This window comes from Styela clava, chromosome 4, assembly GCF_964204865.1.
Source record: "Styela clava chromosome 4, kaStyClav1.hap1.2, whole genome shotgun sequence".
NCBI classification, from domain to species: domain Eukaryota; kingdom Metazoa; phylum Chordata; class Ascidiacea; order Stolidobranchia; family Styelidae; genus Styela; species Styela clava.
Window position 1 is genome coordinate 19,676,493 of NC_135253.1, and position 19,822 is coordinate 19,696,314.

Consider the following 19,822-nt stretch of genomic DNA (forward strand, 5'->3'; position numbering starts at 1 on the left):
TCTTAGGGTTTGCAAATGACCATAGCAAGAGACGGCTGGGCCGGCCTCAGACCACCGTAACCTGTCCTATGTGATCGCTGAGGGACCCGCACTTTCTTTGTAGAACTTGAGAAATGCTGGTTGAGCCATTACTGATTTTAATAGGCAATTATTCAAAGAGCCTTTTTTATAAATTTTAGTCTATTTTCCGATATGTTGATTTGCTACCTTTGACTCGCTAATATGGCAGATGAGTTGTGCTATTTCCTGATATAATGACTTCTAAGCTATGACTTCCTCGTCGACTCCAAATAGTAGAGAGTAAATATAAAGCATGTATATGTATGGCATAAATATACATCCATGAAAATATTAATATTGCATTTGATCGTTTACTGCTAGCCAATGTATCGCGCTACACACGCAAATACGTGGTAGCAATCTGCTAAATGTTTTGATAGTGATGCGTATGGCAACTCTTTGTACAATGGCTGTATTGAAAGATATCCTCGGAAGAATATGTATTGTTGAACATTAACTATTGTGACTCAGACTGAATACTACAGCAGCTATTCATCCTATAGTAACCATATATCTCGAGCAACATTTGTGAACTCATATCAAAAAGGTTCTATGAGATTTTAGAGTGGGGATAAGATGTGATGTGCCAAGATTGACTGACCGCAGACTGACAAATTATACCTTTGTTTTCATCAGTTAATAAATGAGGGGTTTTGATGCTATATTGGTATACTATAAACGAAATTATAAAAAAGGCAAGGATAGACAGTCTGCTACTCACTTATAAATGAAAAGTTTAAGGTTCTGTGGTAAAATTTCTCATGATAAATAAAAATTGAATACGCGGCTTCAGTTGACTAAGAGATTATAGCCTCGTGTATCAGTTAGCAGAATTTGTTTTATTGGATAGTTTTGTAAATATATTATTATAGATTTTCAGAATATTAACTTGAAATTAGCAATATTGTATATATGACGTATGACTGACTGTTGAGACCGAACACAGAGATCAATATTACAAATAAGTATTTAGAAACTTCACTTTGTCTAAGTCAAAGAGAAACTACTTCAAAGCGCTTCATTTCCAAATTCACTATGATTTTCTGACAATAGTAGTGCCAGTTCAATTTAAAATATCAACAATTACCAGCAGCATTTCAACATATATTGATAGGATTTGGTTATTTTTTCAAATATTGAAGCAAAAACAGGCTGTGCACATATTTTCAAAACGAAAGCACCAAAATACAAACAAACTCCATTCGATACATGTTTTATAGCATTTTAAATATGAATTATTCCGTCTTGTTTTTAATAAAATTCAACAGCGACTAGAAAGTATCTTAAATTTATTACAACTTAAATAACTTATATATGTAAAATGCGTCGCATACGTATTCTAGATAGTGTTTCAGCCAAATCTACCGCCTATTTTGGTGGAATAAATTGGAAAAAAATTTCAAACCAGAAAACTGCGTACTCCTTCCTACCATCTAGGCTAGTTAATTATCAGGTGACTTTACTTAGTTTTCTCCATTTTTGCTCCAGAAATTAATGTATGTTTGAAGTTGCAACGGTGATTCATTACACATTCTATATTAGCTCATAGTTCTTCGTAGTTTTCAATGGACGCTCCAGACAGTAACGCAATAACTAACGACAAAGTTACGGATGCAAACCGACCAAGTCATGGAGATCTGCTTTTAACTTCCCTACGTGATCTGAGAGATCAGGACATTGTTCAAGATTTTACAATTCACGTTGGTGAAGTTTCCTTTCGAGCACACCGCGCCGTGCTTGCTGGTTGCTCTGATTACTTCCGCGCTATGTTCTCACACAACACGAAAGAAAATGAAGAAGGTTCTGTTCAAATGAAAGAGGTGGACGCATTTGCTGTCGGAAAATGCATTGATTATATGTACACTGGAAAATCAGATGTAACAGTCGAAACAGCTGCGGAAATATTACACGTAGCCAGTGTGATGCAAATTGATGAACTCACAAAAATTTGTTTTGACCGCATCGAAGAAAACTTGTGTCCAGATACGTGTCTTTCCGCGGCAGAATTGTTGAAATTGTTCCAATGTAACGATTTAGAAACAAAAGTTGAAAATTACATCAAGCAAAATTTTGATGCTGTCATGTTGACTGAAAAATTTCGTATCCTTTCGGCAAAAGAAACTTTAGATGTCATTTTCAAGTATGCAAAAAATGATGATATGACATGGAAGGCTGGAAAAATTTGGATAAATTATGATGTTGACGAAAGAAACTGCCACATTGATGACGTGTTAAAATTAATTACATTAGAAAACTATCTATCTCCAACTCTGCTTCAAAACATATACAAAGACCCAATGATACGGGACTGTCCAAAGCGTTCAGAATTTTTTTGTCGGCGACTGTTTTCAAGCATAGATGACCTGATGCAAAACCTACGCGTCGAAAATTGCCTTTTTGTGAAAATAATTTCGAACAATTACAAGTACATAGCAAAGGAAGCTTCGGATTTCGTCAACCAATTTTTAGTCAATCATTTTGAACAAATTGTTACTAGAGATGAATTTGTTGATCTTGCTGAGACAGACGCTTTGATGGTTTTTCTTGCAGAAGATACAGAATATTTAGCTCCTGAAAAATTGAGATGGAACGCGGTACTTAAATGGATTAAGCATGATGAAACACGAACATCAAATTTTCCAACTTTATTGAGGACAATAAAGTTTTCCGAGCTATCGCATGAATTCATCGAAAGTACCATCAGAAAAGAAGTTCTGATGGAAAATAATTTAGAATGCATATCGATATTGATGGACGGTGTGCTCGACTCTAAAGGTAAAGATCGTGAGCCAGATAACGCCATAGCAGTGATGTTAAATGATGGAACTATCAATGGTTATCGATATGCCGAGAGAAAGTTATTCAGCATTCCAGCACTTCCAAGTTCTTCAGCCAGGAAAATATTTTCAATAAACAACAAGTTGTGCCATCTGACCAACAAATCAATGTATTACTTAAATAAGAGCAACAATTGGGCGAAGAAAACAGATTTAAATATGTTTGATTCAAAAGCAGAAGTTACCGTACTTGGCGACAAAGTTTTCTTTGTTGGTCAATCAAGAATGCAATTTTACGACATAGTTGAAAATGCTTGGAAAATTGATTTACCGGGATGCGATATAACAGATAAATTCTTCGTAACTGGTCTAAATGGAAGGATATACGCTTTCGGGGAAGGGATTCTGAAAATTTATGATTTGGGAGATAATCAATGGCAGCAATTAGAAGCAGAACAAATTGAACACGCTTCTTCAGCAACTTCATATCGACAAAAAATATACATTTTGTGTCCGCGGCACGAACAACTCTTAATTTTCGATCCTGAAAATATCGAGGCACAATGGCAAACACTCGGTTGCTCACTGTATAACATGCCAGTGGACGCTAATGTTTTTGATGTGGATAATAAATTGATTGTTTCTTACGAGGAGTCTGACAAACGAATTGCACTATATGGATATGATGCTGTTTTCAATCAATGGATTTCTATCATGAAATCTGGCAAAAAACCAGGCATGGGAGGCGTTTCCGGGTCTGTTCGAACCACAACCGTAAGCTCATTCAGTTTCGGGCAAACTGAATATAACATCCCGTTCGGTCATAGTTATAGCACGCCAGCTTTCACGCCACCGAAAGTCACTCTCGGGGTTTCTAACGCACATGGAAAGTCTGAAATATTCCAACCGTTTTCTGCATGTTCGTTTAGAATGATCCAATAAAGCACTAAAGCACCATAACTAGAAGTTGTGTTATTTATCTGGCGTTCACTTATATTTTCTCGTTCAATGAACATGTCCCAGATCAGCGCGACGGTGTTTAACGATGCATAGCAATTGGCCGATCTTCAGCTTCAAAATCTCCTCAATCTCGTAAACGAAGAAACGACGTGGTATATGCAACGTAGCGAGTATCTTTCTGTTTACATTGCATAAAAAAATGGAGTCTGGAGACTTGAAGGAAGGAAGACACATCAACAAGCTAATAAACTGAGCCCCTTCAACAGATCACTAGATTAGTTGGCAAAACAGGAGGATTTCAGAACACGAAGCGTGCTGCGAGATGATTTTTTAAATGTATTTGCCAGACTTTACCATATCATGCCTGATGGAGTTTCTTGTATATACATTCGTCACCAATTTAAGCATTTAACTAACAACTATTGAGCTCCAAATATCCCGTACATCATCCAAGTATATCATATCTCAATTCAGCTAGTTCTTTTATGAAAGTCAATTGCTCTGTAAAAAATATTTATGAATATATTTTAACATATGTTATGAATTTTATCAATGTATCAGCTATGAAATTATTTACATCAATATCGTTTATTGAAAAAAATCAAAATGTGGTTTGAAATGTTCTTGATTCGGTAATACACAGTTCCATCCGATTTGAATATATTATAAGCATTTCTCTGATTACGCAAATTTGAAATTTGATAAGCCTATTAATAGTTGTATAACGTGACTTATATATATACATTTATGATTTATTATTCAAGGATATATTCAGTAAATATGATAATAATGAAGTTTATATTTATTGAGTGGCACATCAGTAGAGCTTGAAGCATTCAGGTGAAACCTATTCTTACTCTATTGTTGCAACCATACAAAAACACTATGGAAGTCAGGTCATGGACAATTCGAGCCTTTAATCAAGTCAGAGTCATCAAATTTCAAATGTTGAGTCAAGTCATTCAAGTAGAATGGCAAGATAGTTTATTTTATTATCGTCTTTTGGAAAAGCATTTAGCACATAAACAGATCAGGATATTCAAAAAAAGTCCAAGCGTTCTGTCACCAACGCTTAATCATAATATCTTCCTATCGAGTGAATCTGCCAACCAGTTGTAAATCATATTAGAAAAATACAAAATGATAACCCTAATTTTGTGCGTTTAATAGTGAATGAACTAACAAAAAGAATATTGAATATTTCAAAACACATGAAATTTATGAGGATATTTTGCCTTTTCTACTGAGATTGAATCCACAAAATTTGTACTAAAATATTCGTAGCTTTATAAAAGCTTTGACAGGTATTGCTTCGATAATTTAGTTGTGAATGATGTATCAGTTTAGTTTAGACGGATATGGTTAATACATGGTCATGAGTACTTGAAAGAGTGCCGTCGCAAGCGAGTGCTGACACGCTCACGCTCCTTCAATCAAAAGCGTACTGAAAGGATAATAGCCACCACTATGGCGCTAAGTATTTTATACATATAAGATCCATGTGCCACTACAAAACCCTTCATTGCCAAAAATCGTTTTCTTTGATCCGTAGAACGGCAGAGATGAAATATATCTAATATTCAGCATTTGCATAAATATCTAAGTGTCATTAATATGAGGCACTGTCGAAAGATGACGTACAGAAGAATGACGTGTAACTGTGACGTGATGTGCACTGTACAAGTTTTACCGCTTGCTTATCAAATATACAAAGAAAATTTGCTTTATTTGGCGATCGGCCCTTAATTAGGTGTTTGACAAGTATGACGTTGATTGCCAGGCGGTGTCTTGGCCGAGAAATCATCACACTTTAGATTTCGATCCGTTGAAAAAGCGCTTTGTTAAATCGCGCTGGAATTTTTTTTTATGAGGAAGACCTCCGATACTGTAAATTTGTAAAAGTTTTGACATTGTTCGTTTCGCTATCTTGTTTTCGCGTGACCTAACGCTGAATATTTCGTCAGACATTCAAGATCGCCAGGGGGAAACCCCTAAAATGAAATTCGCGTTTTAGAACTGACGAAAAAGAAAGCAGTAAAATATATCAACAATTTAAAGTTACTTATCAAGCGTGGAACCCATCAAAACTAGATCTGCTTTGAGATAGGTTAAATAAATATAAAATAAAGCTTGGCGTGAAATGGAAAAAGAAAAAAAACATCAATGAACAAGTTTAAATACTACTGACTGCAAAATGCATTCAACTTTGCGTTTTTCGTAATAGTGTACGTGTCTATTTTCAACACTACTTGTCTATTTTCAACAATACACAAGCTTTTTTGAAGTCTCGCTTCTAAACGCTGCTATCGTTGAGCTTGTGAATAACGCTATTTGGGAAACGAATAACTAAGCGGCGTTGCTACATTCGGTATTGCATCTGGAGATATCTTTATAAAAACAATGATTCAGACGAAACCGCTTGTTCAAGTAATATCATACGCCGCCGATGTCGTTATATTAGGGCAGTGGTCCTAAACTGTGGGTCCCGACCCCGAGTGAGGTCGCGTGAAGATTTTCCGGGGTCGCCTTATTTCTTATAACATGCACACACAAGTGACTAGGATTTAAAAGTTGGAAAGTGAAATTTGTGCTGGTCGGCGTGTACCGAAAAATGACAAAAGGTCACTATTTTCAGCAATAACTCGACCATATATTGTCCAAACGACGCCAATATTTATGTGGAAGGCTACTTAAACTCTCCAGCTGGTCGGCAGATACCAGTATTAGTAAATGTAATTGATTGACAGTGTTACCAGCGCCAATAATATTTCCATTTAATCGATTCTTGATCATGTTACATTCGAATGAGTAATTGACCTTAGTCCTTATCTTCCATTCATGAGTAACTGGAAGCTGAACCAGTGTTCCACCCGTTGCTACGCGAACTGGATTTTTTTCCAGGCTGCGAGAAATTATGTTGGTTTGTTATTTTGTACAAGTTTTACCGCTTGAATATCAAATATACAAAGCAAATTTGCTTTATTTGGCGATCGGCCCTTAGTTAGTGTTTGACAAGTATGGCGTTGATTGCCAGGCGGTGTCTTGGCTGAGAAATCATCACACTTTAGATTTCGATCAGTTAAAAAAGCGCTTTGGTAATAAATCGCGCACGTGTCTAAAATCGACCAGTAGGCTACGTGTTTTTGTCCACATCGCCCCATTGCAATATTAGGTATTTAGACGTTTCATACATAATTTCGAAGCGTTTCGAGCAGTGAAACACAAGACCACTTAAATGATGTAATTAATTGATTTTCGAAGTTGTTGAACGTTTTTAGTTGCGGGGTCGCGAATATCTGTAGGCTTTGATTTTATGAAAATTGGGGTCGCGTAAAAAAAGTTTGAGAACCACTGGTCTAAACAACGCTTTTCGATCCATGCATAGCCGGTGCGGCATTATTGCACACTCCACATAATTTCATCCAGCTTATGTTCCCTTCAAAAATGTGCTCTATTTTAGACTTAACGTTATTTTCCTTTGTGGTGATCTTCAATTCCCAAACAGCAATTCTCTTTAAACTCTTTCCTCTATGACGTAAAGAATGAAAGCATTAAACTGAGATGCTGAAGAAATATCTCTGGATTCATCAAGCTGAAAAGCGTTCAATCCGGATAATGACTTCGCTTCAAAGTCAGTGACCACTTGCTCTTTAATATTACTCTTCATATCAGCGATTATTTTCTGAAATGTGTTGCCTGACAAAGGGATTGCCTCTATCCTTTTTTCACCTAGTTCGTTTAACACAATCCTGACCACGGCCCGGGCACTTGGCTTGGCAATAATCTAACTAATGTTGTGGACAGGGATGCCACTTTTGGATTTACGAATCGGATCGATTCGAATCGCATCTTTTTCGAATCGATTCGAATCAGATTTACGCGATTCGGAAAAAGAGAGCGATTTACCGAAAAAAATAAACATTGAACGTTTGTTAACATTGTTTTCGGCGGCGTTAAATCTGCTGAATGCGTTTATGCGGCACTCCAAATAACACCAAATTACGGAACCGAAAAAAAAACATTGAACGTTTGTTAATCGTTGTTTTTCGGCGGCGTTAAATCTGCTGAATGCGATTATGCGGCACTTCAAATAACACCAAATTACGGGACGAAAATAAATGTAAATGAATTTTTCGTGATTGACGTTTTTTACTTATCTGCCGTCATTTGTTTTAAGTTTAGCACAACACACTCTTTTACGCATTACTCGAGATGATGTGTGGCGTAATATTCCCCAAACTGCGAGTTCAGTTTTCCACTGAATGGCCTAAGTTCCTATTATGCGCGAATTTTAATGGATCGTATACCCGAAAATCTCGTGATAATTTTGATGAAAATTTTCAACAGCACACCTGCGCTGCGACTAAGTTATGGTACGCCCAGGCATGATGGAATAAAGAATTGGCCAACGACGTCTAGATAATATTCAATTTCGATTGAAATTTAATTTAAACTTTGTTCTGAGTGAAATAATTCGCGTACATTTGAAGAGAACTATTACTGAATGAGTTCATCGGTCGGCAATGTTAATTGACAATCATGTTTCTCATGCTAAAATAAATATTTTTTTTGCGTTTTTCAGGCTTCCACTCGAGTGGCGGTAAACGAAATCAGGGGGACATCATGTAATAGTACATATACGTTTTTTTCATCTGTTACATAAAAAAGTAGTATTTACTTTTAATTTTGTTAGCGCGATACAAGCGGGTATAAATCGTTTCGGATTATTTTCAGCAAATGACACAACGGACAGGTGGGAGTAGATAATACTTGAGGAATGGTAACTTGTGCACTGTTTTACATCAACACGTGTCAGATTTTATACCAGACCAAGCATACCGTGCGAATGTCGTCTTACTTTAGCCCCAGCGACCATGTTTGATCGAGATACGGCGTCGACCAATTATCGCTCGTCAGCGCGGCGTCCATTATGTACATTTGGGCTTTCTGAATTACGAAATTAAACGTAGTCCACGATAATTATAAATCCCGAGTTTGCCAATAACTCTGTTAGCCACTAATATTTTTGTCTCTAATATTTATGGAAATTTTTGTTCGCAATCGTAGTCGGTTGAACAATTGTTTTTCTCGAAATTAATTTAATTTAATCGTGGTTAATTTTATCGTTTCCAAGCAGATTCTTGCAAGCATTTCCCATTTATAGTAAATCAGATTTAATTAGAATGTTTTTGTCGTATTACTCTATGCTGCTAGCATAAATATAAAACATTTTACTAAAATTTTGAAGATAAAAAATCTGTAATAAGGCCGCTTTAATTCAATATAACAGGAAGTGAAATACCACAGTCACATATACTGGTGTGGGACAAGGGAAAGCAGTGCTCTTACTGTGTTCATGACATAACAGTACAACTGTTCCCTGCTTATTTTGCCATATGAATTTCATCAAATTGCCCCAATCCTGATACAAGAAGTACTGCATGTGTAAAGCTACACAATAATAACCCGGTATTGTAAGACTCACAGATAAGTTGCAACAGCAAGTTTTCCATCAATGCATTTATTGGTGATATATATGACACCTAGATCTTTTTTATCATGATGGAAATAAGTGTGGCTTATTCACTGAAAAACCTTATCATCCTCGCTGTCTACTAGCATATTCCATTTTCAAGTTTTTCTTTTTCAGATTTGAGCTTTTTTGTGACTTTGAGCAAATAATATACGCATGCAATAAAAAAAAAGCTTAATTAATGGAATCAGATTCGGAAAGATTCGATTCGAAAATTTTTGATTCGAGATTCGATTTGGAAAAAAATGTATCCAGAAGTGGCAACCCTAGTTGTGGATTTCAAAAGATACTTCAATCAATTTCCTATCACTGTACTGAAACTCTCCAGTGTTGTCAAGACGTTGACGCAAACCTGCTTCCAGTCTTTGAAAGTATTCGATATCTTTGCTCTTTAGACCTGACTGATTCTTTTCCAAATGATTTCGTTATTAGAATGGTGTTAGGGATTCATTACTCAAAACACGTTTGCAAATGACGTCACGATAATTGAATGAGGTGAACCCATACTTTATGTCAAGTGTGTGCAATTTGCGGCCCGCGGGCTTAATGCGGCCAACAAGGAAAAAATTGAGCGACCCGCAAAGAAGTGCCGATTATGAATGATGTGCTGTCCGTAAAAAGAGATTTTAATTTGGTATGTGCGAGTTATTCCAATCCCTTTGCGTTGCAACGTTATACCTGAATCCAATTTATTATCTATATCTGTGAAGTTACAATGTCCCAACCTAATTTTTGTTTTGAAAGCCTATGTTAAATAAAGGTACGGCCTGCGGGTTCAACCAGTTATTCAAATCTGGACCTCCTGTATTAAAGGTTGCACACCCCTGCTTTATGTAGTTACCATCATAATTTAGTTTTTCCATACTTCAAATGAACAAATTCTATACGAGATATTTTATTGTAATTAATTGCTATTTTAAAAAGGAGGATAGGCCTAATATATGTGGGCACAAAAAGGCACAAGTCAAGTCACGACCACTTTGTGGCTTCCGAAGCTGCCGCAAAACCATAGCGGCTGACTTTTGAGCTGCCAAAAACAATGACATGTGACGGGGTACCACGGAAGCGAAATAGAAACCATGGCATGTAATAATAGTATGTTGCCACAAACCAAGGCATGTAGAAGTACCTCATTGAAAGATTAAAAATTCATCTACTTCATAGCTATTTATAGAAGAGTTCATGTGTTATTCCTTATATTCGAGTCGTGTTGTTAGGTGTCTATGCTCTGTAATTTGGAACGATAACTTGCTCTTAGGGTTTGCAAATGACCATAGCAAGAGACGGCTGGGCCGGCCTCAGACCACCGTAACCTGTCCTATGTGATCGCTGAGGGACCCGCACTTTCTTTGTAGAACTTGAGAAATGCTGGTTGAGCCATTACTGATTTTAATAGGCAATTATTCAAAGAGCCTTTTTTATAAATTTTAGTCTATTTTCCGATATGTTGATTTGCTACCTTTGACTCGCTAATATGGCAGATGAGTTGTGCTATTTCCTGATATAATGACTTCTAAGCTATGACTTCCTCGTCGACTCCAAATAGTAGAGAGTAAATATAAAGCATGTATATGTATGGCATAAATATACATCCATGAAAATATTAATATTGCATTTGATCGTTTACTGCTAGCCAATGTATCGCGCTACACACGCAAATACGTGGTAGCAATCTGCTAAATGTTTTGATAGTGATGCGTATGGCAACTCTTTGTACAATGGCTGTATTGAAAGATATCCTCGGAAGAATATGTATTGTTGAACATTAACTATTGTGACTCAGACTGAATACTACAGCAGCTATTCATCCTATAGTAACCATATATCTCGAGCAACATTTGTGAACTCATATCAAAAAGGTTCTATGAGATTTTAGAGTGGGGATAAGATGTGATGTGCCAAGATTGACTGACCGCAGACTGACAAATTATACCTTTGTTTTCATCAGTTAATAAATGAGGGGTTTTGATGCTATATTGGTATACTATAAACGAAATTATAAAAAAGGCAAGGATAGACAGTCTGCTACTCACTTATAAATGAAAAGTTTAAGGTTCTGTGGTAAAATTTCTCATGATAAATAAAAATTGAATACGCGGCTTCAGTTGACTAAGAGATTATAGCCTCGTGTATCAGTTAGCAGAATTTGTTTTATTGGATAGTTTTGTAAATATATTATTATAGATTTTCAGAATATTAACTTGAAATTAGCAATATTGTATATATGACGTATGACTGACTGTTGAGACCGAACACAGAGATCAATATTACAAATAAGTATTTAGAAACTTCACTTTGTCTAAGTCAAAGAGAAACTACTTCAAAGCGCTTCATTTCCAAATTCACTATGATTTTCTGACAATAGTAGTGCCAGTTCAATTTAAAATATCAACAATTACCAGCAGCATTTCAACATATATTGATAGGATTTGGTTATTTTTTCAAATATTGAAGCAAAAACAGGCTGTGCACATATTTTCAAAACGAAAGCACCAAAATACAAACAAACTCCATTCGATACATGTTTTATAGCATTTTAAATATGAATTATTCCGTCTTGTTTTTAATAAAATTCAACAGCGACTAGAAAGTATCTTAAATTTATTACAACTTAAATAACTTATATATGTAAAATGCGTCGCATACGTATTCTAGATAGTGTTTCAGCCAAATCTACCGCCTATTTTGGTGGAATAAATTGGAAAAAAATTTCAAACCAGAAAACTGCGTACTCCTTCCTACCATCTAGGCTAGTTAATTATCAGGTGACTTTACTTAGTTTTCTCCATTTTTGCTCCAGAAATTAATGTATGTTTGAAGTTGCAACGGTGATTCATTACACATTCTATATTAGCTCATAGTTCTTCGTAGTTTTCAATGGACGCTCCAGACAGTAACGCAATAACTAACGACAAAGTTACGGATGCAAACCGACCAAGTCATGGAGATCTGCTTTTAACTTCCCTACGTGATCTGAGAGATCAGGACATTGTTCAAGATTTTACAATTCACGTTGGTGAAGTTTCCTTTCGAGCACACCGCGCCGTGCTTGCTGGTTGCTCTGATTACTTCCGCGCTATGTTCTCACACAACACGAAAGAAAATGAAGAAGGTTCTGTTCAAATGAAAGAGGTGGACGCATTTGCTGTCGGAAAATGCATTGATTATATGTACACTGGAAAATCAGATGTAACAGTCGAAACAGCTGCGGAAATATTACACGTAGCCAGTGTGATGCAAATTGATGAACTCACAAAAATTTGTTTTGACCGCATCGAAGAAAACTTGTGTCCAGATACGTGTCTTTCCGCGGCAGAATTGTTGAAATTGTTCCAATGTAACGATTTAGAAACAAAAGTTGAAAATTACATCAAGCAAAATTTTGATGCTGTCATGTTGACTGAAAAATTTCGTATCCTTTCGGCAAAAGAAACTTTAGATGTCATTTTCAAGTATGCAAAAAATGATGATATGACATGGAAGGCTGGAAAAATTTGGATAAATTATGATGTTGACGAAAGAAACTGCCACATTGATGACGTGTTAAAATTAATTACATTAGAAAACTATCCATCTCCAACTCTGCTTCAAAACATATACAAAGACCCAATGATACGAGACTGCCCAAAGCGTTCCGAAATTTTCTGTCGGCGACTGTTTTCAAGCGTAGATGACCTGATGCAAAACCTACGCGTCGAAAATTGCCTTTTTGTGAAAATACTTTCAAACAATTACAAGTACATAGCAAAAGAAGCTTCGGATTTCGTCAACCAATTTTTAGTCAATCATTTCGAACAAATTGTTACTAGAGATGAATTTGTTGATCTTGCTGAGACAGACGCTTTGATGATATTTCTTGCAGAAAATACGGAATATTTAGCTCCTGAAAAATTGAGATGGAACGCGGTACTTAAATGGATTAAATACCATGAAACACGAACAACAAATTTTCCAACTTTACTGAGATCAATAAAGTTTTCCGAGCTAACGCATGAATTCATCGAAAAAACCATCAGAAAGGAAGTTCTAATGGTAGATAATTTAGAATGCATTTCGATATTGATGGACGGTGTGTTCAACTCCGAAGGTAAAGAGCGTGAGTCAGATAACGCCATAGCAGTGATGTTAAAGGATGGAACTATCAATGGTTATCGATATGCCGAGAGAAAGTTTTTCAGTATTCCAACATTTCCAAATCCTTCAGTCTGGGAAATATTTGCGATAAACAACAAGTTATGTGTTCTGACCAACAAATCAATGTATTACTTAAGTAAGAGCAACAACTGGGTGAAGAAAACAGATTTAAAAATGTTTGATCCAAAGGCACAAGTTACCGTACTTGGAGACAAAGTTTTCTTTGTTGGTCAATCAAGAATGCAGTTTTACGACATAGTTGAAAATGCTTGGAAAACTGATCTACCGGGATGCTGTATAACAGATAAATTCTTCGTAACTAGTCTTAATGGAAGGGTATATGCTTTCGGAGAAGGGATTCTGAGAATTTACGATTTGGAGGATAATCAATGGCAAAATTTTGAGGCAGAACAAATTAAACACGGTTCATCAGCAACTTTATATCGACAAAAAATATACGTTTTGTGTCCGAGGCTGCACCAATTCTCAATTTTCGATCCTGAAAATATCGAGGCACAATGGCAAACACTAGCTTGCTCACTACATAACATGCCAGTGGATGCTAATGTTTTTGTTGTGGATAATAAATTGATTGTTTCTTACGAGATGTCTAATAAACAAATTGCACTATTTGGCTATGATTTTACATTTATTCAATGGATTCCTATTACTGGATCCAATGAATCGATTCAACTCGCATTAAGAATCGAGTCTGAACGAAATAAAATCAATGCCTTGCTTGGATCTAGACCGAGCCCTAAAGGTCTCATACCAGCCGAAGTCAATCCCGAGGCCTCTAACTCAAATAAAAAGACTGAAGTATTCCGACCGTTTTCTTCATGTTCGTTTAGAATGGCTCAATAACGTACCCAGGATGACCCTGAATGGAAGTTGTGCTATCTATCTGGCGTCATACTTATATCTCCTTGTTTATTGAGCATAACCTGTAACAGCGCTACGGTGATTAACGATAAAGGGCGGTTGACCGATTGTATCTTTAGTCTCAAAATCTCCTCAAATTCGTAAACAAGAAATGGCGAGGTGTATGCAATGCAGCATGAAGACTCTCTTTCTGTTCACATTAGGAAACAAAATGGAGTCTAGAGACTGGAAGGAGAACACCTCAGCGAGCAATTAAAATGACCCCCTTCAACAGATCACAACATTGATTGGCAAAAAAAGCAGGATTTAGAAAACGTAGCGTACTACAAGATAATTTTTTTTAATATATTGACGGAGTTTCCTGTATATACACATCCGGAATGTCGACAAATCAAGCATTCAACTAACAACTATTAAGTTTCAAATGTCCTCAACATAATCCAGTATATCATATTTCAATTAAAATAGTTATTATTATGAGAGGCAAATGCTCTTTAAAAAAAACTATGAATAAATTTTAATATATGTTATAAATTTTAACAATGTAACAGCTGTGAAATTATTTACATGAATATCGTTTTATAAAACATCAAAATGTGTTTTGAAATGTTCCTGAATCGTTAATAATACACAGTTCCGTCCGATTTGAATATAATATAAGCATTTCTCTGATTACGCAAATTTGAAATTTATTCATCCTATTACTTGTATAACGTGACTTATATACATTTATGAATTGTTATCCAATGATATATTCAGTAAATATGATAATAATGAAGTTTATATTTATTGAGTGGCACATCAGTAGAGCTTGAAGCATTCAGGCGAAACTTATTCTTGTCTCTATTGTTGCAACCATACAAAAACACTATGGAAGTCAGGTCATGGACAATTCGAGCCTTTAATCAAGTCGGAGTCACATCAAATTTCAAATGTTGAGTCAAGTCATTCAAGAGGAATGGCAAGATAGTTTATTTTATTATCGTGTTTGTGCAAAAGCATTTAACACATAAACAGATTAGGATATTCAAAAAAAGTCCACGCGTTCTGTCACCAACGCTTAATCATAATATCTTCCTATCGAGTGAATCTGCCAACCAGTTGTAAATCATATTAGAAAAATACAAAATGATAACCTTAATTTTGTGCGTTTAATAGTGAATGAACTAATAAGAAATATTTTATGAGGATAACTTTGCCTTTTTCTGCTAAGATTGTATCCCAAAAAATTGTACTAAAATAATTCGTAGCGTTATAAAAGCTTCGCCAGGTATTGCTTCGATAATTTAGTTGTGAATGATATATCAGTTTAGACGAATGTGCTTAAAACAAGGTCATGAGTACTTGAACCAGTGCCGTCGCAAGCGAGTGCTGATACGCGCACGCTCCTTTTAGAGTCAAAAGCGCACTGATAGGATAATAGCCACTACTATGTCGCTAAGTATTTTATATACAAAATATTCATGTGCCACTACAAAATCATTTCATTTGCAAAAATCTTTTTCCTCCGTCGTAGAACGGCAGAGATGAAATATATTTAATATCCAATATCCTTTGCATAAATATCTAGGTGTCATTAATATGAGACACTGTGGGATGATGACGTACAGAAGAACGAAGTGTAATTGATTACAATGATAATTGACAATATTGGCCATCACGTAATATGGGCGTTGGGCGTAAGTTGGCGATTTGTTGGTCAGTGAAGTCGGGATTCTTTTGATAAAGAAGACTACCGGTTCTGTAAAAAAATTGATATTGTTCGTTTTCGTCATCGCTTCCGAATATTTGAACATGGCTCTCTTGTTTCCGCGTAAATTAACGCTGAATATTTCATCTTTCACTCATGATCGCCACGGGAAACCCCCTAAAATGAAATTCGCGTTTCAGAACAGACGTAAAAAGCAGCACTAAAATATATCGACAATATAAAGTTACTTATCAAGCGTGGAGCGCATCAAAACTAGACCTCCTCTGAGCTATTTTATATGGACAAAATAAAACGTGGTGTGAAAAAAAGCAGGAAACATGTAAAACATCATACGTCTAAATACTACTAACTGCAAAATCTATTCAACTTTGCGTTTTTAATAGGCAATGAATAACTAAGAGGTGTGGCTACATTCGTTATCCCATTTCTAGATATCTTTATTAAAACATTGTTTCAGACAAAACCGCTTGTTCAAATAATATCATACGCCGCGGTTGTCGTTGTTTTAAGGGACAAAGTGTTAGCAATAGAATTACAGGCAGGGTAATGAAGATTAATAAATTTATTTAAATGAGAGAGTCATTTAATATCTCAGATATATATAGCTACCTTTCACAGAATAATATTATTCAACAGTTAATGTGATAGGAAATGCAAGCCTATTTTTTCAAAGATCTTGTTTCGACAGCAAACTTTACAGGAAAAGAAACAGGCAGTCTGGCGCACACAGTTTTGCTTTTCATTTACAGAGAGTGCAGGAAGGCGAACGCAACCTAAAATATGACGCTCCCGTAATATATGAAACCAATATGGCGGACACCGGAACCTAATATGTGTACCAGATAAGGGTTAGGCAATAATTTTATTCTAATTTTTCTTTTTTTAGTCCTATTACGAGTTTAGGGACTAGCCAAGTGACTGCCGTAGTATTTATACCTGAAATTATGGCCTACACATACTACGTTTCGACGTCCGCCATCTTGGTTTACATACTTCGGGAGAACCAAAATATAACAATACTATATACAGAATATATAGTATATACCATATACAAAGATAGGGCTAGCATTGATACACAGATGATTCTTTTTTTAGTTGATTAAACTAACGTTGAAACAAACGCCATTATCAAAATCGGCAACACAAAAATTCAGGAATTGGAGCCGAAGATCCTACAGGTATTCTGTAGTTGACTATTTCCATCATGTCATATTTTCAACTATAAAAGTCGTTTATATTCTTCATTTACATAGATCGTATGATTACAATCTCACCAAAAATTGAGATTTATCAAAGCCTGCTTTTGAGCTTTGATACGAACACACACTGATTGTTTATGTATATTCTCGGAAAGCCGCAAAACAAAAAATTCTTTGCCCAAATATAGGCACTTCCATTTCAATAATTTAAATGTAAGTCACCACTCAGTAGTGCAAAACAACCTCATCATTCGGTGCCTCTACAACCAAAATTAATTGATTTATCGATCGATAACTCTGGCAATTTTTAATAGGTTCGTGGCCCACTTGAAAATGTTTCTGTGGTCGAGCAGTCGGCCATGGCAAAATTAGCAATAAAGCAAAATTTGAAAATATAACCCAAATAAATTAGCTTATAATTTATCAGTATTATGTATTTCTTGTTTTAGGTTGAAGGATCTATGAACAATAAAATTTCAAAACCAACAATTGTTATATTCATTTCTGCTTTTCTTATTACTGTCGGTGGAATCTCGTACGAGATAACAGGATTTTGCTCTCAAATGGTGAGATGTGTGAGAAAAATTTTGCGGTTCACTGTTATATACGAAAGCCTGGAAATTTTCGGGTTGGCATGTACACGATATAGATATATATAATCTAAGCTAATTTTAGTCGAGTCTAATACAGAATTTTCGAGAATATTTTCGATTACCGCAACGAACCTAAAAATTATTTGTAACATACTTAAATTAGAAAATGACATATGAGAGCAAAACCACGAAAACGAGCAAATGTTTACAACAATGTCTGCAAATTTGTCTGAGCGGATGAACTATCCGAAAGGTTCCAACAGTGTGGTCGCTTCACAAATTTATCAAAATTTCTGAATATTATTTTTTCTGCAGGCGCAGCGACTTGCGGAAAATGAGAAACTGATGACTGACCTTTCGAACAAAAACGTAAAGTTGTCTTTGTACATCGAAGATCTTAAAAATATCTTAAGACAAAAAGACGAATACATAGTAGGTGGTGGATTCGAATATGAACAACCAAGACTTCAGAATGAGAATAAGCCTATCCAGAGACTGCAATCATCTGGCTAAGTTTATAGCTGTCTGTAACAGTGGCAATGTTACTTTTACTGATTTTTTTGAAACAGATTTGCCGTTGATTTAGCTGTGCTTTTAACTGCTACAGTTTCATGATTCGAAGTTAATCTTTAAATTTGTCATATTGACTGTTGTGCTTATTCTGATAATCTCTACTTATATTGTATTTTTTCATTGTATTGATAAAGCGAAATATTAAACAATGTGGTTTAGAAATGCACAGAAATTTCGCAACTCCCTTTATTATTGAAAAATGCGACCTTCTTCATGTACTTTGCGTTTCTTCCTAATCACTGGAGTGTGTTTTTCACGTATTCTTTTGCTACTTGAGGTGTATCCATAATTGGGTCAAAATTAAAATGAAAAATTTGCAATATTTTAAAACTAGTTTATGTAGATGGTCGTTTTCTGTGTAAATAATCAATTTCAATTTGAAAGTCTTCAAAATTGTATTACAGTTACGCGAGTTTGACACCCCTGCTCTATTGGATTATACGAATAAATAATTATAAGTTATTTATCATCATCCCGAATAAGTTTATTTTATCTGATTTATTCTTAAAGTTAGTTTTACAGAAGGAAAATCGGAAACAGCTGGCTGATCTCTTGAACAAAATCGAAAAGTTGACACTGCACACCCAATATCTTGAGAATATCATAAAGCAAAAAGACGAATACATGGTAAGTAGTAGATTTGAATTTTCTTTAATGCTACGCTTCAGGCGATTGAGACAACAATGCAGGTTGGTTAGTTAGAACGACCATGTGTGAACTTCAAAATTAGAATTTTTTTCGTAACCAATGGGAAGGGTAAGCCGATAAAACGACTAAATCTTATTGGGAAGCACGTCACCTCGTCCGAATGTTAGTTTTTGGAATAGGTAACATGGTAAACTACTTCTTCTATTATCTCATTCTCAGGATGTGCCCAACATTTTTACTTGTCGTCGTAACAAAGAAAATAAACTTAATTTTGATTTGATTTATTTTGTGTTTTTTTCGCAATAAAATTTAGAGGGAACTCTAGCTCTAGTGAATTTTACGAGTAATAAAGTGCTTTTTATCTGATTCATATTCAATGTTTTTCTACAGGAACAGCGCGAACGGGAAAATCGGAAACAGATAACAGATCTGTTAAACAAAATCGAAAAGATAACATCACACAACGAATATCTTGAGAATACCACAAAACAAAAAGACGAATACATAGTAAGTAATAGATTAGAAACTTTCTTTCATGCCACGCTTTAGGCGATCAAGACAATGCGGATGTGTTAGTTAGAACGACCATGTGTGAACTTCAGAATTAGGATTCTTTCCAAAGCCAATGGGAAAGGTAAGCCGACAAAACGACTCAATCCTACGGGGAAGCACGGCACGGAATAGTTAACATTGTAAACTACCAATTCTATTATTTCATCCCGATGATTTATCCAACATTTTTACTTGTAAAC

The 19,822-nt window shown here is 35.5% G+C and overlaps 1 protein-coding gene across 2 annotated transcripts in view; it reads left to right on the forward strand.

Moving 5' to 3' along the window:
* Positions 1-19,822, forward strand: part of LOC120326364 (uncharacterized) — a 92,564-nt gene that overhangs the window by 70,569 nt on the left and 2,173 nt on the right. Inside the window, exons 1-4 of one of the 2 annotated variants that reach the window (XM_078111772.1) lie at positions 17,710-17,822; positions 18,165-18,281; positions 18,945-19,049; positions 19,461-19,577. The exons of the other annotated variant lie outside the window; for it this stretch is intronic. Of the exons in view, the coding sequence (XP_077967898.1) occupies positions 17,718-17,822; positions 18,165-18,281; positions 18,945-19,049; positions 19,461-19,577 (444 nt within the window). The 5' untranslated portion in view covers positions 17,710-17,717. Of the gene's footprint in view, positions 1-17,709; positions 17,823-18,164; positions 18,282-18,944; positions 19,050-19,460; positions 19,578-19,822 lie in introns of those variants that run through there. 2 annotated transcript variants of the gene reach the window in all.